The sequence below is a fragment of the Aotus nancymaae genome, unplaced genomic scaffold (assembly GCF_030222135.1).
Source record: "Aotus nancymaae isolate 86718 unplaced genomic scaffold, 86718_ANA_hifiasm-v0.15.2.pri h1tg000062l, whole genome shotgun sequence".
NCBI lineage: Eukaryota > Metazoa > Chordata > Mammalia > Primates > Aotidae > Aotus > Aotus nancymaae.
Window position 1 is genome coordinate 21,387,577 of NW_026988476.1, and position 23,763 is coordinate 21,411,339.

General features: G+C 37.0%; 1 protein-coding gene across 14 annotated transcripts in view; it reads left to right on the plus strand.

The window, feature by feature from the left end:
* TMX1 (thioredoxin related transmembrane protein 1) overlaps nt 1-23,763 on the plus strand; it is a 94,210-nt gene that overhangs the window by 7,427 nt on the left and 63,020 nt on the right. For 12 of the 14 annotated variants that reach the window (XR_010338584.1, XR_010338595.1, XR_010338590.1 and 9 more), the window contains exons 4-8: nt 130-258; nt 2,062-2,107; nt 2,203-2,304; nt 2,428-2,494; nt 6,786-9,519. Coding sequence is in view for 1 of the 14 variants with exons in the window: in XM_012451063.3 (XP_012306486.1) it covers nt 130-258; nt 2,062-2,107; nt 2,203-2,304; nt 2,428-2,494; nt 6,786-6,961 (520 nt within the window). In the remaining 13 variants the exon portion in view is untranslated. Of the gene's footprint in view, nt 1-129; nt 259-2,061; nt 2,108-2,202; nt 2,305-2,427; nt 2,495-6,785; nt 9,961-23,763 lie in introns of those variants that run through there. The other 2 variants (XR_010338585.1, XM_012451063.3) reach the window with 2 other exon arrangements.

The following is a 23,763-nucleotide window of genomic DNA, read 5'->3' on the forward strand; positions in this document are numbered from 1 at the left end:
TATTAATACTCATACATTGCTCATGCTTTTGAATGTTAGAATTGACTGTAAAATGAGGTGAAAAGCTGTCAAAATAAATATTAAATTATTTCTCAGTGCTGGATATTATTTAATTCTGATTCTCTTTAGTTGTAAAGATGGTGAATTTAGGCGCTATCAGGGTCCAAGGACTAAGAAGGACTTCATAAACTTTATAAGTGATAAAGAGTGGAAGAGTATTGAGCCCGTTTCATCATGGTTTGGTCCAGGTTCTGTTCTGTAAGTATGAAGGCTTTGTCTCTTACCCATTTCATAATTAATTGGAACAGGTAATTATATTTTATCTAAATAAAATATTTATACTCAATTTGTTTCTTGAGCTCTTAAGGTATATCCACATTTATTACATGTTTGATCTTTTTAGTTTGACCTAAGTCAAATATAGTTTCATGTTTTTTGAGTTAGAGAAGGCATTTTATAGAAGTCTTGTATACCTTTTCAGGAATATTTTCACTTGGTAGATTTGATCATTTGTATCATCAAAAACAAAATGCCCCTAAGAGCGTTCACAGCGTAATGGGTAAGGCTGTCACTCTTGTGTAATAATTGGAATGAGTAGGCCCAAACTTGTACTCATGCTACCTCCAGACTTCAGTTTTTTTTTAATGTTCTGTCTCCATAGAGACTGTCAGAAACTGCTGATGCCAACTAAATTGCAAACTTCAACTCTTGATGTAAAGTAATTGAATTATGTTTGGTTGGTTATTCCACCTGTCTGATAACTTCTTATATGAATAGTGTATATAAACAGTGTCTGTAATAGCATGCCTAACCACTGAGCTTTATAGGTATCTAGAGGGTAAACGAATTTCCTCTTAGCAAGTGGCTATGGAGTGATAAGGATTGGAAATAGCAAGCATGGTTTCTGCTTTGCTGTTGGGATACAAGGCCTCACTGGTCATTTGAGAGACCACTGGGAATAGTGAGTTTTGCTGAAGTCACCAGGGACTGATCCTGTGTGGCCAAGCTGTCTCTTCCTGTCCTCTCACCACACTTATCCTTGGAGGATAAGGGGTTGGGACAGTAATCATGTAAGAGAGAAATGCTCTAGATTCTGGGAATGGGAGAAAGATCAGCTCTGTCAACACTCACCATTGAACTACCACGCCCAACCCAATTTTGGAACCTGCTATTCCTGAAATAAATTACTGCAGACTACAGTGAGGCTATATAGTGCTTTATATTTCAGTTCCTTGTTTGTCTTCTCATTTGGCTTTTAAACAACAGAAGCCTTTAAACATGATTAAAATAACCTTTCTATGTTGAACTAAAGTATAACTGATTTTTGTTCTCTGAAATCTCATCTCATAATTGAATCTTGTCCTTCTCCAGTAGAAGAAAGTAGTTGCTTGTAAGTCTGTTTTCAAGCAGCTACAATTGGGAACTCATAGACCTTTCTTATTTCTGAAGCATGCCTTTTTAAAACTGCCCATCTGAATTACCTGGATTTAATTATGTAAAATACTAATTTTTACTTATATGATAACTTAGCATTTATTTCCTATGTAATTATTTTATAAATCATTAAAAGTTGTCAAACTAATACTCTTGTAAATTTTAATTAATTTCAATAAAAAAGAGGAATGGTTCTTAAGTGGGAAGAATCAGCTCGACAACTGTTTCCAGTCCTTCCCTGAGCCTCCTTTTGGTCATGCTTTGAAGGCTGTTAAGGGTGAATAAGAGTTTCGTTTTCCAACTAGTTTCATGGAACTCGTAACTTTACTCAGTGTATTGGAGAAATAATCAGATGAAAGATAAAATGTTACTGTTAAAACAGTAGGAGAAAAGGAAAAAATATTGTCAAGTATTTTTATTTATGAGGATGTCACATGGTAGTAAAAATTTAGAATCTTAGTTTTCATGAACAAGCCTTATTACAGGCATGAAATTAGTGATGTATCAATAGTATTGATTAACAGCAATAAAATCTGTCATGTTGGGGAAATTACAGAGTAGAAAATAGGATATATAGACAAAGCTGTGTATGTTATTCAGTTTTTTAATCATCTCTCTTATTTTTAGGATGAGTAGTATGTCAGCACTCTTTCAGCTATCTATGTGGATCAGGGTATGGACTAAAATATTTTTATCTTAAACATTTTTACCACTGTCACTTTAACAAAAATGAACACATTTTTAGTTTTTTTTTCCTTTTGATTTTAGACTTGCCATAACTACTTTATTGAAGACCTTGGATTGCCAGTGTGGGGATCATATACTGTTTTTGCTTTAGCAACTCTGCTTTCTGGACTGTTACTAGGACTTGTAAGTATTTCATTTTTGGAGTGGTTGGAAGAAAGATATATTAAAATGTGATAATTTAAAATAGTTACATTAGCTGTGACATATATTCTACATTCAGATTTCTTATAATGTTTATTTTTACAGTGTATGATATTTGTGGCAGATTGCCTTTGTCCTTCAAAAAGGCGCAGACCACAGCCATACCCTTCAAGTAAGTATATTTTAAAGTGTTTATTTTGTATTCACTATAGCCCTGTTCATTTCTGTAATCACAATCACACATTTCACAGTTGCTCTTCCAGCTTAGAATTCTAATTGTGGATTGTTGGTCTTTATCAGCTATGACATAAGGAGAGGTAGAGGAGATGTATATTTAATGTAAGAATGTCGTCCAGTGGATTTTGGAACATAGTTATTTTCTTGACTCTTATATTATGGAGAATTTTAACATTGCATATAGCATGTAGCTATTTAATAATATTTATTCAGTGTCAATTTATAAGGGGAATATATTCTACTCTTGAAGTCATTCATTAGTATACTGGCCACCACATTTGAAGATTATTCTTTGAATGCCAGCCAATTGTAAGTTTTTTTTGTGGTAGGATATTGGGAAAAGCAATCCCTATAGTTGATTTAGGATGTTACTGACACTGAACTGTACTACAGAACAATTTATTACAAGCATTTAACAATCTTATAATTGTACTGTTAATGGAAGCCTTTATATTTGCAGTTCTTAAAGAATTTTTACGTATCTGTTACCTTGTTTGCTTTTCAGGAGCTCTGTAGTAGAGTGCATAGGTGATACTACTCCCATTTTGTACTTGAAACTAAGGTTCACAGTCACACAGAAGTGACAAAGCTTAGTCTTCAACTAAATCAGACTTGTGGCCTGATATTCCTTCATTTATGATGTCTTTCTTAACTGAGGGCTTATTGAGATCAAAATTTCTGAAATGAAGTCTATGGAGATTACATTTATAGGGTACTTTGTCCTTTCATAATTGGTAGGTCATCGTTTCATTTCTTAGATAGTTGCATTGATACTGAAAAGGACATGCATAGGGGATGGAATAATTTTATCCAACAAGGGCCACTGACGTATAGAAAAAACCATAAGCACAGATTACTTGAATGACAAATATATTGTTAAGTTTAAGATTTTTGAAGTCAAATTAATATAAAATGTTTACTCACCAACTTTTAAATTGTGAATAAAATGTAAGATTTAATTTAGTATATAAAAAGATACTACATAAAAATAGCTATACAGATGGTCCCTGACCTACAGTCATTCAACTTAAAATTAACTTTACGATGGTGCCAAAGGAATATGCATTCACTAGAAACTATACTTTCAATTTTGAATTTTGACCAATTCCGGGCTACTGGTATGCAGGACTATATAGTACTTTTGTGATGCTGGGCAGATTAGGTTAGGTTAGGTGTATTAATGTATTTCAACTTATGTAAAGGTAGGTTAGGTGTATTAATGTATTTCAACTTATGTAAAGGTAGGTTAGGTATATTAAATGCCTTTTTGATTTGAGATATTTTCAGAATGCTTTATCAGGGCATACCCCATCATAAGTCAAGGAGCATCTGAATTATGTTTGGTTTTCTTATATTCTGTCTTCACCCTCACATAAATCATACAGCCATCAGAAAATCTGTAGGGTGATCAGTGTGCAACTGGCATTGGATCCCATAAATATACCGAAGTACATACTAACTCATGTAATATACAGGCTGAATCATTATTGTCACTGTTGGCACATCGTCCTCTCATCTCCCAACAGTTTACTTTGGGAGTCTGAATAGATTGATTTCTCTGAGGATGTAGGTGTTGGAGTCTGCATCGTCTTACCACTTAGAGCAAACTTGAGAGTGAGACTAGCCTGGAGAACTTGTTGAAACAGATTGCTGATTCTCCACCCTGGGTTTTGGACTCAGAAGTTCTGTGTTGGGGCCAAGAATTTCCGTTTCTAATAATCCCCCAGTGAAGTTGATGTTGCTGGTCTGAGGACCACTATTTGAGAACCCCCGTCTTAGAGAAAGTGGTTACCAGTAGGAAAATCTATAGGCCCCTGCACATGAAATAACTTGTCTTTTGGTGTTGACCATACAAACTTTTTAAAAGAATACTGACTCTTTCTGTGCAGTACTGTGGAATACATAACTGGTGTACACAAATAGGTAAGTGTTCTCAAACAAGAAAGATAAGACAGTGTAATAGGCACAATTTTAGAAACTTTAGAAGAGTTGAACCTAAGGAAATGACAGATGATACTCTACCTCTTTTAGGAAGTTACGAGGGAATTCATTCCTTGGAAATGAAATTTTTAAAATGACTTGACTAATTCATGTCAAGCTACTCAAGTTTTCTGTTCTCTATTATGATCCACAGTAAGAGTCACTAAAGAAGTGTTTACCTTTAAATATTTGTTAATTTGGAGGGATTGAAAGGCATAAAGAGTTTTTTTATTCAAAAAGAAGACAAGCATGGTCTCTGAGCCAGAGGGATCTGACTGAGCATCCCAGCTCTACCACTTAATAGCAAAGCAGTATGACAGACATTTCCTACCCTCTGAGCATGTATCCTCCTTTGTGAAACGGAAATAATTTCACATTGCTCCATTGAATCATTATGACACTTTGAAGATAGGTGTGTAATTCTCAATTTATCATGGTAACACATAATAAGCATTCAGTAAGTAATCACTGTGCGTATGATTATGTAATTTATTTTTCTTTAGTAATACAACTAATATTAATCCAGACTTAAAAGTGAGATTGCCATGCCCCTTCCGTAGTAGAACGCATGATTTGAGTTGTTTTCCAGTATGTGTGCTTGTCTTAATTTTGAGTTGCTAGGGTTGCTAAAGAAACCCAGTTCAATCTACTGTTAAGCAGAATTGGAATTTATTGGTTTATGTAGCAAAGAAGTCTGAGATCAGGGTTGACTGGATCCTTAAGGCTCAAATGATGTTGTTAAGATGCCTTATGTTTCTGACTTACTCAATTCTCCATACCTTCCTTGTTCAATTCTCAGTTGGGTGCTTTTTAGAATGTTTTTCTTTTTCCTATTATTTTCTCTGCCCACAAGGACATCTGGATCAGCTTAGTTCTTTCCAGTCACTAGAATAAGGTGGTTTTAGAAACCCCTAGTCACAATCTAAGAATAAGAAGGAAATTCATTTTTTTCTACACCCATCTATTTTTTTGGAGAAATTCTGGTGCATTCCACTGCGTAAAGGTCTCACTTCTTGGAAACCAGGGTTTCTCAACCTCGACACTATTGACGTTTTTGGCTAGATAATTTTTAGTTGTGATGGACTGCGTTTTATACACTGTTGAATGTTTAATAGCATTCTCCTACTTGCCAGTAGCATTGCCTTTCTCAGGTGTGAAAAGCAAAAATATCTCTAGACATTGTTAAGTGTTCCTTGTGGAGGGGGCAAACTCATCCTTGGTAGAGAACCACTGCTGTAAACTAATATTCACCAGGACCACATGGGGTATGGCATAGGGAAGGGGCTATTAGCCCAACAGAAAGATGGATGTCAGGCAAACCAAACAACAGATTGTTCACTACTAGTAATTTTTTCTGGTGGTTTGTTCTGCCTTATTAACCCAATCCTTCCTTGCGGGTCCCCCTTCCCCGGCCCCATGATTCTGGATTGCCTAGGATTAGGGGCAGTCTGAGATCATTGAACAGAGTAAAGCTCTTTGACCCAATTATGTCTCCTGTGTCTCACCATGGTGTGCTCTAAGCTTAAGTTAACTAGCAACTGGCCCTGTAAAACATAGAAAGGATGTGTATGTGTGTATATACTTACTCATTGAAATGTGCACTTCAGATTTGTACATTTTATTGTAACTATAACATAGTAAAATAACATATATGGGGGTTGGGTAAGGGGAAGCACATTTATAAGACCAGAAGAAGATATGGACAGAAATATAACCTTTAACTGTAAATGTGTAATTTCTGTTCCCCTGGGAACTGAAACAAAGATACTGTTGAAGTTTTAGTATACTTGTAGACCAGATGATTATAGCATATTAATATGAGATAGTTTTTTTTTTTAATCCAGTCAAATTTAGCAGTAGAGGTTGTTTATCACCATTAGTGACAGTAACATTAGTAAGTTCTGATAACCTCCTACCATGGGACCGACCAGTTCTTTTTAATGCTATATATTTTCTTACAACTTCCATATTCACAACATTAATGCTGATTCATTAAATTCAGTTCAGTTTATAAATGGATGGGTAATTAGAATACTTTGATAACTAAGATGGCTCAAACCAATTTTTGTTTTTATAATATCATGTGTTTTTTGGTCTTGTCTTGAATAACTTTTCCTTTTGGGAAATCCAAACATGATAAATAATTGCCAAAGCAGTTTTTGGGCATATAAGTCATTGTATCTTGATTTTACTTAAAGCAAATCTAATACATCAACAAAAATACATTTTTGGTCTTTGTCTTTAAGAAAAATTATCAGAATCTGTGCAACCTTTGAAAAAAGTGGAGGAGGAACAAGAAGCGGATGAAGATGATGTTTCAGAAGAAGAAGGTGAACGTAAAGAAGGAACAAACAAAGACTTTCCACAGAATGCCATAAGGCAACGCTCTCTAGGTCCATCGTTGGCCACAGATAAATCCTAGTTGAATTTTATAGTTATCTTAATATTATGATTTTGATAAAAACAGAAGATTAATCATTTCATTTGGTTTGAAGTGAGCTGTGACTTGCTTGAATATTGCAGGGTTCAGTCTAGATTGCTTTTAAATTGAAGAGTCTACATTCAGAGCATAAAAGCACTAGGTATACAAGTTTGAAATATGATTTTAGCACAGTATTGTGGTTTAAATAGTTCTCTAATTTTTGAAAAATCGTGCCAAGCAATAAGATTTGTGTATATTTGTTTAATAATAACCTGTTTCAAGTCTGAGTTTTGAAAATTTACATTTCCCAAGTATTGCGTTATTAAGGTATTGAAGATTATTATAGAGAAAAATATTTCTCATTTGATATAATTTTTCTTGGTTTCACTGTGTGAAAAAAAGAAGATATTTCCCATAAATGGGAGCTTTGCCCATTGTCTCAAGAAATGTGTATTTCAGTGATAATTCCATGGTTTTTTATTTTTAGAGATATATTCCAAAATTTCCTTGTGGTTTTAGGTTATGCAACTAATAAAAACTACCTTACCTTAATTACAGTTTTCTACACATGGTAATACATGATATGCTACTGATTTAGGAAGTTTTTAAGTCCATGGTATTCTCTTGATTTTCTCTTGTATTTTTCTTATTTACTATGGGTTACATTTTTTATTTTTCAAAGTGGATGATAATTTCCAGGAAATATTTTTTATGTTTTAGTAAACAGTATTTTTTTGTTGTTTCAAACTGAAGTTTACTGAGAGATCCATCAAATTGAGCTGTCTGTTGATAATTTAAAATTTTGGCCACTCTTTTCAGATTTTACATTATTCTTGCTGAACTTCTACTTGAAATTGTTTTTTTTTTCTCCTTTTCTTTTTGGATGTGAAGGTGAACATTCCTGATTTTTGTCTGATGTGGAAGAACCTTGGTATTTTACATTTTGAAAACACGGAAACTTAATATAAAACAAAGTTTGCATTCTACTCAGGAAAAAGCATCTTCTTGTATATGTCTTAAATGTATCTTTGTCCTTATATACAGAAAGTTCTTAATTGATTTTATAGTCTGTAATGCTTGATGTTTTAAAATCATAACATTTTAATATTTTTTAAAAGGCAGACTTCATATTCTCCTGTTCTTTCCTGACTGCTAATATTGTGTGGAATTTCACAGGTAGAAATCAACAGGATGGAACATTTAGTGTATTTTTACTCCTTAAAGAGCTAGAATATATAGTTTTCACCTTACAAGAAGGGGGAAAACCATAAATACAATGAATCAACTGATCATTATGTAGTAGACAATTTCTCTAATGTCCCCTTCTTTCTAGGCTCTGTTGCTATGTAAATTCATTAGACTTGCGGTATCATAATATACAAGTTTTCTTTAAAGGCCTCTCCTTTAGAATATAAAATACTATACCATTGAAGAGTTCGAATGTGTAACTTGTGATGCCTTAGAAAAATATCCTAAGCACAAAATAAACTTTTCTAACCACTTCATTAAAGCTGAAGACTAGTATGATTTCTAGTTGCTTATTTGAAGTTATGCTTGAACATTAGATGAGTAGTTGTGTGTTCCTATATGTGTACTTGATATACGTAATTGAAAAACTGCCTTCTTTTTCTATTGAGATGGTTAAGGACAGTAATGCTCATTAATCAAGCATTTTTTTTTCTTTTTAGTGTTCTAGTATATGTGACATTGACAAATTTTTTATTAGAAAATATGTGACCAGAGGGATTCTATAGAGTAAAAGTAAACAAAGCAAAATGAAAGAAAAAACCACACAGAAAGACCCCTTATATTACAGAAAATTTAAAGTATGCTGAACAGATAGGGTCTTGAAATTTCAGGAAACATATAATCTCAGAGTTCTTAAAGATTGTTACTATAGACATCTGAGTAATTTTCAGTTGGTAACAGGCTTATAGAAACTCTTTGGGATTATTTACAAATGGTTCAGGAAGGAATAAAATATAAGTAATATCCTGGAGAATTCTGTGCCCTTCACCCACAATAATCAGTTCAGCTCTACTATTAAAGTATTGTAAAATCTGATCTTTAGAGGAAAATACAGTATTCTACACTATATTGTATAGATACTTAATGATTATCAGAAAGACTGAAAACAGTTTTAATGAAGAATTCTGGCTACATCTAACAGCTACTATTTACCAAGTTCCTACTGGAGCTTTGTTATTTTCCTGTATTCATTTAGTCCTAACGATGACTGCAAGACAGGTAAGCATTGCACATCTTTCAGGTGAGTCAGCTTATAGGTTTGGTAGCAGTAGGTAAAATTTGAATCTAATTCTTGTTTTAAATCTTTTTTTTAATTTTTATTATTTTTTTGTTTTTTAGTGTGAGTACGTGAAGTTCAGCAATCTCTTATCTCTTATTTTGGTCCTTTTTTTTTGTTTGAGGTGGAGTTTCACTTGAGATGGAGTTGCCCAGGCTGGAGCGCAATGGTGTGATCTTGGCTCACTGCAATCACTGCCTCCTGGGTTCAGGTGATTCTCCTGCCTCAGCCTCCTGGGTAGCTGGGATTACAGGCATGTGTCACCACTGTCGGCTATTATTTTAGTCTTAAAATTTCACTCCTATCCGAATATAGCAATAAATGCTACTTAGAAATACCATAATTGTTCAGTATTTGCAGTCTTGTGATGTTGGTTACCGCATAAAGTAACTTATTGCAGTAAATGATGCTTTAGAAAGCAGTTTTCTCTCGTCAGTTGTGTCCTTATTCAACCTTATGCAAAAGCATAGTTCTGGACTTAATTATGGTGTGATTAAAATTATTGAATGAACATTTTGGCTTATATTTTATGACATTGCAATTCATCCCAGTGGTCAATTTAAGGTAGGGTTCTTACAGTATATTACTTTTGATATAGGTATTTTATTAATAAGAACTTATTTGGGTTGGAGTTCAATGCTTGGTTTTACTGAGTATGATTCTATAAATAAAATTTTAATTGAATATCCTTGCATATTTAGATGTTGGTATTGCTTATCTAGCAACTTTTGTATTTATGAAACCATTAAAACTAGAGTAATAATGAATTTAAGTTGGAATTTTGATAATATGTAAGTAGCAAGATCAGATTATATACTTGAACAGGTATAACATGTCCCGTTTTTTCTCATTTATTTTTAATTGACAGGAAATAATTGTGTACATTTATGGGATACAATGTGATGTTTTCATCGGTGTATACATTGTAGAAAGATTCAATCAAGCCAATATATCCATCGCTTCACCAGTGTATCTTTTTTTGTGTGTGTGGTGAAAATGTTAAAAATCTAAGCTATTTTGAAATCTACATTATTATTAGTTGTGGTCACCATGCCATGCAATAGATCACTAAAACGTATTCCTCTGGTCTAACTGAGACTCAGTGCTCTTTGATCAACATTGTCCCTTTCCCCATTTATCTCTTTCTAGCCTCTTGTAACCACCTTTCTATTGTTTCTATGAGATTAACTTTTTTAGATTCTACATATAAGTGAGATCATATATTATTTATTTCTCTTCCTGACTTATTTCACTTAGTGTTATGTCCTTCAATTTTGTCTGTGTTATTACAAGTGACAGAATTTCCTCCTTTTTTTAAGGCTGTATAGTATTCCAGCATGTTTATATTCTGCATTTTCTTTATCCTGTCATTCATTGCCAGAAACTTAGGTTACTTCCCTATCTTGGCTGCTGTGAATAATGCTGAAATGAACATAGTTAGGTTATTGAGCTTCCTGGATCTGGATTTCTATTTCCTTCTCCAGACTTCGGGAGTTTTCTGCCATTATTTGTTTTAATGTTTTCTGTCCCTTTCTCTCTCTCTTTTCCTGGTACATTGATAATGTGTAAATTCTGCTCAGTGATGTCTCATATACCTCTTAGGCTGTCTTCATTCTTTTTCATACTTTTTTTTTTCCCCTCTCTTCATATTGAATGATTTCCAATAACCTGTCTTCAAATTTGCTAATCCTTCTGCATGATCTAGTCTGTTGTTGAACCATTCTGTTGAGTTTTTTAGTTTAGTTACTGTATTTTTCAGCTTGATGATTTCTGTTTGGTACTTGTTAATATTGTCTATCTTTTTATTGAATTTCTCTGTTCATGAATAGCTCTTCTTACCTTGGTGAGCATCTTTATGACTGTCCTTTTGAATTTTCTGTCAAGCAAATGACGTATCTCCATTTCATTAGGGTTGGCTTTTGAGATTTATATGATTTTTTTTTTTTTAACTTGGAATACATTTCCCTGTTTCTTCATTGTCCTTGACTCTTTGTGTTAGTTTTTGCTCATTAAAGAACCCCACTCCAAGTTGTGGTATACTGATCTCATGTATATGTTCTTCCTCAGTCAGCCCCACCAGAGATTGTAGGTGCCTCTAAACTCTTTGTACTTGTCCAAAGAACCTTTGTTCTTAGTGAGCCCCAAGAAATTAGAGAGCATCAAGTCATACTATTGCCTTGTGAGAGGCAGGATAGAAGGCGGTTCCTTGGAATGCAACTGCAGAGGTTGGAGTGTTAGATATGTTGCAGTTCTTTCCTTGCAGAGAAGCTGAGAGCCAGAGTTTATCTCTGACTCTTTCTATCTTACATCAAGGACAGGCCAGAAGCAGATGCTTTAAGATTTGTTCAGACTGTGCATTTTGAACCTGGGGAGATAGCTGCTGAACCTGTACAAAGTTAAAAGTCACCTTTTGTTCTCTGTGGTCTAGGAGACTCAGGAGTACAGAGCTCTGTTGGTTTCCAGAACTAGGTGATGTAGGAGCCAGTAAAGGCTTGAGTGAAGGATTTACAAGTTGGGATGCTAGATGCATGCAGAAACTATTTCCACAGAGTTGCAGATTGGATTTGTTGCTGGAACAAGTCAGAGAAGATGATACTGGGAGTGCCCACTCTCCTGTTAGAGCAAACAGATGTTTCACAACCTCCTTGCAGGGGGAGACTTGTCTGGAGTTGTCACTGAAGTAAGCCAGGGAGGAAGGCAGGGAGTGTCTGCTTTCCCTTTCAGGCATAGAGAGGTAACCCTTGCTGGTCAAGAAGGTGCAGGGGGTGCCATCGCTCCTATTCTTGCTGTCACAGGTCTCCATCCTCTTTCTCTGGAGAGATTATAGAGCTTCAGCAAGTTGAGGAAGGTGACACGGGGAGTGCTATGCTTCCTGTTTAGACTTGAAGAGGTTTATTTATTTATTTATGTATATATTTTTTGAGATGGCCTCACTGTGTCGCCCAGACTGGAGTGTAGTGGCGTGATCATGGCTCACTTCAGCCTCAATATCCTTGAGCTCAGTGACCCTCCCATCTCAGACTTCTAAGTAGCTGGGACTACAGGTGCACATCACCATGTCCAGCTAAATTGTGGGTTCTTTTTTTTAGAGATGAGGTCTGAACTATGTTGTCTAGGCTGGTCTTGAACCCCTGGGCTTAAGCGATCCTCCTGTCTTGGCCTCCCAAAGTGCTGAGATTTTAGGTGTTAGCCACCACACCCAGCCTTGTTTATATATGTATTTTTAGAGACAGGGTCTTGCTCTGTCACCCAGGCTGGAATGCAGTGGCAGCATCATAAGTTACTACAGCCTCAAACTCCTGGGCTCAAGTGATCCTTCTGCCTCAGCCTCCCAAGTAGCTAAGATTACAGGCACACACCACTATGCCCAGCTAATTTTAAAATTTTAAGTAGAAACATCGTCTCACTATGTTGCCCAGGCTGGTCTCTAACTCCTGGCTTCATCCTCCTGCCTCTGCTTTCCTAAGTGAGATTTATTCTTTATTTTGCTATGTAGGTTACCAGGTAAAGGTTTGTTAGAGGCCAGAATCTCAGGGAGCTGCTGGAAAAGTGTGTGTTCAAACCCTTTTAGGAGCAAGTTGGGAGCTGAGCTGATCAGCAGCAGCTTTGAGTGCTTGTTTGGTTCAAAACCCCCGTTTGTTCTTTGTGCTTGAGGGAAATCTTCCGATGCCATGCTCTCCTGTGAAGCAAAGTAATTTAAGTGTCAAACCCTACGACAGGGACTGTAAATGCTGAGTATGTGTGGTATGAGTCCCTCACCAGTCAGGAAGAAACTAGGAGTTGGAGTTTCCTTTCTGTTTTTAAGGTGCCATGCTCAGGACAGGATTAGTGTGCTGGTATATCTCCACTTTTCCTACCTGTTTTGATGTGGATATTTTCTCAGCCATATGGTGTGTAGGTGTTTTTCAGCTGGATTCTGGCTTTCTCTTGAGAGAATTGGTCCATGTATAGGTGTTTACTCAGTGTGTCTGTGGGAGGAAGGACAGTCAGGAGCCTCCTATTCCACCCTGTTGCTGACATCATTCCCCTCCTCTTTTAATTATTTATTTTGATTCATTAACTACAAATGGTGATAATATAATATTGGTATTTTGCCTGGTAATGAAATCAGCTTGTATCTCTCTCTACCCACTTGGCTGTGTGTGACATTACTTTCAGCCTATCTTCCTAGTGGTATTACAACTCAGACTGACTGTGTTCTAAAAATGAAAACACCAGAAGTAAACTGACCAAACAGGTTTGACTTAGCTGAAACTTCTTTTAAATATAAAAATAATTAAGAGAGTCATTTTAAATTTAGCAGAAATATATTTCATTTTTGAACAGTAATTTAAGCAATGTTTTTTTAAGCCTTCCTATTGTCAGTGTTTTTAATAAAGCATGTCAGAAATAAGGTTATCCAGTGGATTAGAATATATCAGTTCAAGTCCTTAGGATGATTCAGCATATTGCTACCTGGGCTTTTTTTTTTGAGACAGTCTCACTTTGTCACCCAAGCTGGAATACAGTGGCGCAATCTCACTTTACTGCAACCTCTGCCTCTCAGGTTCAAGCGATGTCCTGCCCCAGCCTCCTGTGTAGCTGAGACCACCGGCGTGTACCACCACACCCAGCTAATTTTTTGTGAGATACCAGGGCATTCCTTTTTTTTTTTTTTTTGTTACCCAGGCTGGAGTGTAGCGGCATGATCTCAGCTCACTGCAACCTCCACCTCCTAGGTTCAAGCGATTCTCCTGCCTCAGTCTCCCAAGTAGCTGGGATTACAGACATACTTCACAACGCCTGGCTAAATTTTTGTATCTTTAGTAGAGACGGAGTTTCACCTTGTTGACCAGGCTGGTCTTGAACTTCTGACCTGTGATCCGCCAGCCTTTGCCTCCCAAAGTGCTGGGATTACAGGCTGAGCCACTGTGCCCAGCTTGATACCAGGGCAGTCTTAAGAAACTTTCTCTAAACTTTAGATATCTCCTGTCTTCCACAGAATCAAATACACATTTCTTGGTTGGAAATATTAAATGCTCTTAACTATCTGCCTACCTTCCACCTCACTTAGTATTCTTGAGACCGCTTTAACAAATCAGCTGTTCGGTGAATGTTCGTTACATTGTTGGTTCATAACTCAGCTCGAATCCATTTAAAGTCTTTGCCAGCCCACTAGTGCAGATTTTTTCATCTTCTGGCAGTTAAGTCACATTTTGTCTTGTAATGTTTCTTCTCTTACATTTATTATACCAATTAGCTAAGTGACATTGAGCAAAAGACCATACATCTCTTGCCTCAGTTTATGTGTAAAATGATTCCTGAAGTTTTTTCTCTACCTTTAAGAAGATAATTATTAGATTCATATTTGTCTCCAAAACCTGATTGTCAACTCCTTGAGGCCTGAAACTTGTTAGTTTGAAACAAACTGTAGTGATGTAGTGGAACACTTCTGAGCATTGATGTTCACATTTGTAAAATGAAATAGGTCACTAGGAAATAATTCACACCCTGAGTCTGCTGAGATGGGGGAGCCAAAAAAGAAAAACCCTGCCCTACCCTTTACTCTCATAGACAACACTGATGTATTGTGTCACTGTACTAGCATCATCCTGTTCTTCACTGCAAAAGCCAGATTTTAAGTCCTCCATCTGTGTCTCCCCTGCATTCATATGCTTCAGGGGCAGTTGACTCCATCTTTGTCTGCTAGGATTGAGTTTAGATTATGAACACACATGCTAATCCAATCCAGCAACTGACATGGTCAATGGATATGTGGTCCAAATTGAGCCACTGAGATGCTGCAGGCTTCTGGCAAGATCTGTTAAAAATGAGACTCAGAAAAGAGACAGTTCTCTTTTTTTCTGGAGTTTGGCATTATCTGGATGCGATACACAGAATTTGGAGGTCATCGCACAGCCTGAGGATGAAACCAATAAACAGGATGGCAGAGCCAAGAGAATCTCAGAAAGGCCAAGGGGAAGTCCTGGTGTAATACCCCTTAACTATGGACATCTTACTTGAGATAATTTTTCTTACTGTCTAACCATTTTGAGTAAGATTTTTCAGTTGAAATTAAAGTATGAGCATGGCTGTCAGCTCTCTGGACTTTGTAAACAATGGTGTTTTGATTTTACTTAACCCAGCTCATTCCATGTCTGTTTTATTATCTGAGAATGCTCATTTGAAGCCTCTGGTTTACTTTTCTCACTGTGACATTCCAAGGTAGCGGGGAACAAAGAGTGCATGTATGTGGCTGAAAGTAATTCATGGGCCAAATCAGACATACAACAAGCACACTGGATAATGAAAGGTGAAATTACTATAGTTTTCCTTCCAGGGATCTATATTTTATTATAGCTCATAACTCTTGACAGTAATGTTATGCTTTGTAAGCATTAGAGATGAAATCCTGGAAGCTAAAAATAGTATGCTTTGGGTTCAAATATAGTTGTTTAGTGTGAAAGCAGGCTTTGAGCCTAAAAGATCCTTGCTTGGCTTGTTTAATATAACTTTTATATTTGGATTTTATGTTTAGTGAGCAAATTCTTATAAATCATTTTAGACGGTTACTTGAGTTGTCTACTGAGAATGGAAACAATATAAGTTTGAAGGTGGTAAAGAGGAGTTATTTTGCCATTTTGTTTCCTTTAAGGAAGAGGAAGGAAAGGATGAGCTATGTTTATGTTGTCTCGAATGTTTCCTAGTCTAATGTTTATAAAGGTGGATTCCAGTTGAATAACCTTACTGCTTGGTAGTCTGTAACTTGCACTATAACTGCAACCATTTTTTTTTTTTTTTGAGACAGAGTCTCACTCCGTCACCAGGCACCAGGCTGGAGTGCAGTGGCACGACCTCAGCTCACTGCAACCTCCGCCTCCCGGGTTCAAGCAGTTCTCCTGCCTCAGCCTCCCGAGTAACTGGGACTACAGATGCGCGCCACCACGCCCAGCTAATTTTTTTTTGTATTTTTAGTAGAGATGGGGTTTCACCATGTTGGCCAGGATGAACTGCAACCATTTTTAAAAGTGTTATTTTGCAAACCTGTCAAGAATGTGATTTCTTTTTTTTGGGTGTGATTTTCAAGCTCTTTGTCAGTGCATGCTTTGACACCTTATTGCTGGAGAAGTCAAATTGCTTGGTAACTTTTAGTAATAGATCACACATAAACATTTTTAGTTACATTCAGTGTTAACATGTAAAGTCAGGTTGTTAAATAGTCCCAGTTTTCTGGCTGATTTTTGGCTGAGTACATGCAAACTACATAAAATGATCTGTTACTTACTTTAATCTTGGATATGAGATTCCAAAGAAATTATAGTCCACAACAATAGGGCATTGTGGTGTATCTTTATTAATCTTTAGGGCAGTCCTTTATTCTGAGATTCTATCTTTTCACTTCTTAGTGTTTTAAAAATAAAAAATGGTAGATTTTTAAAAAATGACCTTAGTAAAATTAGAAGTTGACAGTTTCTTGTATCTGTTATTTGTATGAAAATGTTACTGGGCTGTAACATTTTAAAGTCTGGAACAATACATCTAGTGGGAGATGAGTAAACTGAAGTTTCCTCGTTAGGCAGCTCATGGAAAGGCAGACAGTACGTATTCAAATCTCCTCCCAATCAATAGATTTCTTCCTGCTTTACAAAGTTTTCTTTGAGTGGAGTTACTGGAAGCCATGCTATGTGATACAACTGTAAAGTTAAATGCTCTAGTCACATTGTTAAATAGAACTCATTTTTGATCAAAAAGGGCTATTGACTTAAGAGATCTATCAGGTGACAGTTTGTATTGTGACACCTATGCCTGTAGTAATTTCATTACTCTTTGTGTCTGTGTTTAGAAAAGATAGACTCACAAGGTGAATGATTATCTTGGCATTTTAATTACATCAGTGATGCTTCCTCCTGCACATATGGGGAGCCGCTAAGGAATGAAAAGACCAGTTGGGTTACTGAGGGTTTTTGTTTTGTTTTGTTTTAGAAGCGTCGTTATAAAATTTATCATAGCAAGAAGTGTTCAAATTCATATGGAATCGTATTAGTGTTTTCGCACTGTCATCTTAATAAATTCTTAATGTATTTTTTCATTCTGCTGTTTACCACTGATCTTGAGTTAAGCCACAAAGAAGGCCCCAACTGTGCTAGTTATCCAACTTTGCTAAAAAAACCTTTTAATAGAATATTTTCCATTTTATTTCACTAATACTACTGTCTCACGATCCCCATGGTTTTACCTTGTCTTTAACGTGAGTAAAAACCCTTTGTTCACTGAGTTCGGTGGCTCACGCCTGTAATTACAACACTTTGGGAGGCTGAGGTGGGTTGATCACTTGAGGTCAGGAGTTTGAGACCAGTCTGGCCCACATACTGAAACCCCTTCTCTACCAAAAATACAAAAATGAGCCAGGTGTAGTGGCATGTCCCTGTGGTCCCTGCTACTTGGGAGGTTGAGGCAGGAGAATCTCTTGAAGCCAGGAGGTGGAGGTTACAGTGAGCCAAGACTGCACCACTGCACTCCAGCCTGGGCAGCAGAGCAAGACTCCATCTCAAAAACAAAACAAAAATACCATTTTATTCATGTGTATGTCACTTTTGCGTTTGCAAAGGGCTTTCATGTTCTTTATCTCAAGTGTGACTCTAACAACAACCTTTACTAGTGGACAGGGAGAGTACACTAAAATAAAGATCAGTGTTTCTTAAAGTACGCTTTGGGAGAATGTAAGTGTAGTAACTTCAATGCTATGCTGTCCTAATCTTGCATGGTACGTTTCTGTGTGGCACCTTGTAATTTAAACTTCTTGCTCTATTGTAAAATCCTGTCTTCCTGAAATACACCAAAATAATCCTATTGATCACTACATTGACAGCATCTTGGTAATGTCTTGAAGGGAGAGCAAAGGCAGGATATTTTGGGTTCCTTGGGTGTCTGGCTTATGGTGGGTCTTTTAATTTGGGGGCTTATGATTAGACAAATTTGGGAATAGGATTTTAAAATGAATCTTAGCTAGGTATGGTGTCTCACGCCTGTAATCCCAGTGCTTTGGGAGGCCAAGGTGGGTGGATCATCTGAGGTCAGGAGTTTTGAGACCAGCCTGGCCAACATGGTGAAACATGGTCTCTACCAAAAATGCAAAAATTAGCCACATGTGGTGGCATGTGCCTGTAGTCCTAGCTACTTGGGAGAGAATCGCTTGAACAACAGAGGTTGCAGTGAGCCGAGATGGTACCACTGCACTCCAGCCTGGGCAAAAAGTGCAATTCCATCTGAAAATTAAAATAAAGTGAATCTTGAGAAGTAGACATTCAATACTATATTCTGAAAAAGGAGTATTTACTTTGACGAGGGTAAGTTCAGTAGTTTAGTGTTCATATAAATGATTATGATATGTTCATTAGTGTTCAGATAAATGACTATATCTTGAAATGAACAAATAAAATTATTTGCAAATTTACCATCCTGGCTAAGATTCCTAGAATATTAATGCTATGTGAATGAAGACAGCTGTTGACATTGACAGTAAGCTGTGTGGATACAGATGGTTTCAGTTCTTAGTGTATCTTCTTGTAATATAATATGAAATATATATTTGGTCTTTGCCCCCCACTTTCTGATACAGTTCCTAAAACTCTTGCAGTTTCCTTAATGATGGGCTGTGAAGTGTATCTTTTTAAATCTTATTCCTTGTTCCTGACACAGAGCTTGTCAGAAGCTTGAGATCTCTGGAGTGAATGGTGAGTCTTTTTGTATTTTAATGAAAAGAGTGGTGGTGAAAGCCCCTAAATGTTATAGTTTCAGAATAGGGACTGATTACCAGGGAAATCAACCTTGTGATTAGAAGACTGAAATTTTGAACCTTACCCCCTGACCTCCCAGGAGGGGAGAAGGACTGGAGATTAAGTTTAGTCACCAATTATTGAATTAGTCATACCTGTGTGATAGAACTGCCATGAAAACCCTTAATAAAGGAGTTCTAGGAGCTTCTGGGTTGGTGAACACATGAAGGTGCAGGGAGGGTGGTATGCTTAGAGAGCACATGAAAACTTGTATCCCTTCCCACATACCTTGCTGCCCTATGCATCTCTTCTCTGACCATTCCTGAGTTGTATCCTTTATAATAAGCCAGAAATAATAAGCATTTCCTGAGTTCAGTGAACCATTCTAGTAAGTTATTGAACCTTAGGAGGGGTTCATAGGGACCCCTGATTTATAGATGTCAGAAATGTGGGAGGCTTGGACTTTTGATTGGCATTTGAAGTGGAGTAAGGAGGTCAGTCTTGTGGGAATGAGCCCTTAACCTGTGGGGTCTGCACTGACTGTGTAGTCAGTGTCAGAATTAAATTGTAGGACACCCTGTTGGTATCCGCAGAGAACTGGAGAATTGCTTGGTGTGGAACGCTCCCATACATTTTGTGTCAGAAGTGTTGTGAGTATAGAAGAAAGAGTTTTTCCTTTTGACTCCCTTATTGCCATTCTTTGGCCTGATCTGATGGATTAACTACTGGGGATGTGATCAATCTAGAGCTTCACTGCTATTTATAGTATCATGATCATGCATCATTTCCCAGATGGTTGTTTCAACATTCAAGTGTTAGGTTTTTCTGTTCTTTTTGTTGAATTATCATTTGTTTAATCATGTGGTAAGAACAACAGTTGAACAGAAGCATTTTAAACTTGAGAACACACCATCTGAGCCCCTGTAACTAAAATATACCAAGAGAAGGATTATGATCAGTTTGTTGTCTTCCTCTAAGCTATGAGTCAAGAGTATCCAAATTAAGCTAGAAGAACAGATTTTATCTCCTATATAATGAGTCTGCAGTACCAGGTATGGAATTATTAGTCAGATCATAAAATTAATTAGTTTATGATTAATTTTACGATTTCTTTGTTAGCTCACCAGATCTCTTTAGTATTGTTAAAGATGCCGGAGACATCTGCAGGGCCATAAGCATACCATTTCCCCCTAAAATAGCACATGTTCTTTCAAGACATCAATATTATAACTAATGGGCTCTTTTTCAGTTCCATGTTCTGAACCTCTTGGGCAGGGAGTTCTATAGTCATGGTAGCATTGTTTATTCTAGCTTTCCTGCTTTTCTCTGAACCATAGCATGCAGGAATTTCTCTACCTCTAGGCCTCTTACAAAGTGAAGTGACTTGAAGACAGTGGAAAGCAATTCAGAATTTGAGTGATTAGGGTTTCGATTTTCAACCACGACTCACTTTTTCTCCTGTCATAAGAGAAAATGCTTTTTCCAGAGGGTAAATTGATTAATCAATAGATATCTTGGGTGATAACAGGGACTATCCTGAGGGCAGTTAGGAGTTTACCAAGGTAACAAACCTCTATCTGATTTGCAGGTAGTAGCCAGTAGGTTTTTGTGTTACATCTGTTTTTGGTGAAAATGCTCCTATGGGTATTGTCAAATCCTTTTGATTTGGGGCCACTTATGAAGAGTGGTCTGGCTCCAGGCAATGAAATTTATAGTGTCAAGACTATTAATTAGGTTGTTCTAAAGTGAAAGAAAGTAGTGTGTTTTACTTGCCAAATTGGTAAAGTGAGATAGTCTCCAAATATGCATAATCTGTTCCCTAGTTCTCTTTCAAGCTTTCTGTCTGTGAAAGTTTGTGTACAAAAGCTAGCTCCCACAAAAGGTCCCAAGCATAGTTTTGGTGGAGACAGAAGCTTTTTTTTTTTTTGATATATGATATGATATGATATGATATGATATGATATGACATGATACGAGATTTTAGATTTTCTGGCTATTTGTCCCTGTATTTTTCCTAGAAAATCATCTGATCTCATTACAAGAAAATGGCACTATTGGAAGCTGGGTGGCTCCTCCAAAAGGAAAATGTGTATAATCCCAACTCTCAGTTTGATTGTATGCTTTATTTTGTCAGTTCACGAGTAAATTGTTTCCTTCAGAAGACCAAGTCTTTGGGTTTCAGGTTATGTGAAGTTTGTTTGGGAGGATTTGGGGGAAAGGCTGCTCATACCTATTGATAAGACTGGATGTTTAGCATGAGTTCCTTGCAATATTTGGACCTGTCTGCTTGCCAGTAGTGTGTAGAGTCTAGAATCAGATGTAATATTCCTAGATGCCTGGGCAGGCCTGTATTTACTCATAAAGCAAGAGTTGATAGACCCAAGTAGACTTATTAAAGCTTATGGTAACATCTTAGACCATAGAACTTTGAGAGTCTCTGGGAACTTTGCAAAACTGAGATTCAGAATTTTATTTATTCTTACTTTTCTTGGTTATTGGGGCATTATACATAGGGAAATTTATGATTAAGTGAAGGGGCTTTGCAAAGCTCTTTAATAACAGTTCTAGAAAAATTTCTACCAGTCAGTTGGAGGCGTTTTAAATTCTCACCTTGGGGTTTTTCACACCTAAGGGTTGTACGAATTTTGCCTTTGTGTGCAGGGCCAGTTTGTGGATAGAAACTCATGGAGGAAATTTTTTCTCTTTCTTTTCCAGAGCCAAGGTGAAATAGGTACATTTCTTCCCTATCTCCGTCTCTGAGGGCTATTTCCTGGTTCCCGTGAGGGAGTTGCTGGTGGGTCTCATCTGACCTCTCACTCTCGTGTTAGGCAGTTTCTCTGGTGCTTCTGTGTAAAGACCAATGAACTAAAAGGCCCAGTCCCTCAGTGACCAGCAGAAACTCCAGTGGTAGCTGTTAGCTCTTGGACTTGGCTACCTCACTGAATTCAAGTTTTTGCTTCATTGTTAGCTTTGAGGAGATTCTCAAATGTCCAGCTGTGAATTTAAGGAGATATAAAAATTTTTTAGCCAGAACTTTTAGACATCTGTCCTAGGAGTTTTTCTCGTTATTCACTCCACTAAACTGCCTGAAACAGAAATACTCCTCTGTTCTTTTTTTTGAGACAGCTTCTCAATCCATCACCCACCCAAGCTGCAGTGGTACAGTATTGGCTCACTGCAACCTCTCCCCTGCCAGGCTGAAGCGATCCTCCCATCTCCCATCTCATAAGTAGCTGGGACCACAGGCACGCACCATCACACCTGGCTTTTTTTTTTTTTTTTTTTTTTGGTATTTTTAGTAGAGATGGTGTCTCACTATGTTTCCCAGGCTAATCTTAAACCCTTGAGCTCAAGCGATCCAACAGCCTTGGCCTCCCAATATGCTGGGATTACAGGCATGAACCACTGTGCCCGGCCTACTCCTCTCTTCTTTCTGGTATTGTTGGTTTATACTTAGAAAATCTTTTTACTATGGCTTTAATGGTGTTTTGGAAGATTAAAGATTTTCAAAAATCTTTTATTATTGAAGGTCGTTCAAATATCGGGGCCCTCTTTATACTAAAGCACGGGGATGATGATGTCACAAACACAATTGAGTTTAAGGTTATAGCTGCATCCTGAAATTAAGTGTGATGCTTTTTTTCCCTCCTTTTACTATTGATTATTAAGTTACTTGGGTTTGGCAGCTGAGTCTATGTGTGCCCACTAATGTCCTGGTCTGAGATCTAACCAGGATTCCATAGTACATTTAGTTGTCATGTCTCTGGAGTCTCTCTAATCAGTCTTTGTCCTTCATGACCTTGACAACTTTTGGAGAGTGCCGGGCAGTTATTTGTAGACCATCCATCTGTTGGGATTTGTTTGTTGTTTCCTCATGATTAGAGTGAGATTATGCATTTTTTGCAATAATGCCACAGAAATGATGCTATGCCCTTCTTGGTGTGATGTCAAGGGGTACATGATTTCAAATGTCTCATTACTGGTGATGTTTACTTTTTTTTTTGAGATGGAGTCTCACTCTGTTACCCAGGCTGGAGTGGTGGTATGATTTCAGCTCACTGCGACCTCTGCCTCCTGGGTTCATGCAGTTCTCTTGCTTTAGCCACCAGGATTACAGGTGTGTGCCACCACACCCAGCTAGTTTTTGTATTTTTAGCAGAGACAAGGTTTTACCATGTTGGCCAGGCTGGTCCTGAACTCCTGACCTCAAGTAATCTGCCCGCCTCAGCCTCCCAAAGTACTGGGATTACAGGTGTGAGCCACTGCACCTAGCCTAGGTGATGTTTACTTTGATCACTTTATTGAGATAGTGTTTGTCAGGTTCCTGCACTATAAGGTGATGATTGTTCCTTTTGTAATTAATAAGTATCTTTTAGGGAGATACTTTGACACTATGAAAATACCCTATTTCTTGTACCTTTGTCCCCTAATTTTATCATCCATTGATAGTTCCCTGCAACAGTTATTAGCTATGATATTTGCTTAGTAGTGATTATTTTTTCCATCTTTTTTTCAAATTTATTAATTTGAAATGCTAATTTTTTAAATCAATTTAGACTTATGGGCATAATCTGTTACTATCATTATGTATATTATTGCTCAAAGTGTTTCCACCTTAGCCGTTAGGACCTCCTTCTAGTTAACTCCTATGTCCTATATACACACATATATAGTTCTTTTTTTTTTTAGTAATAGATAGAATACTTAGGATAGCTTTCCATCTCACCCTCTTCATTTGTCAT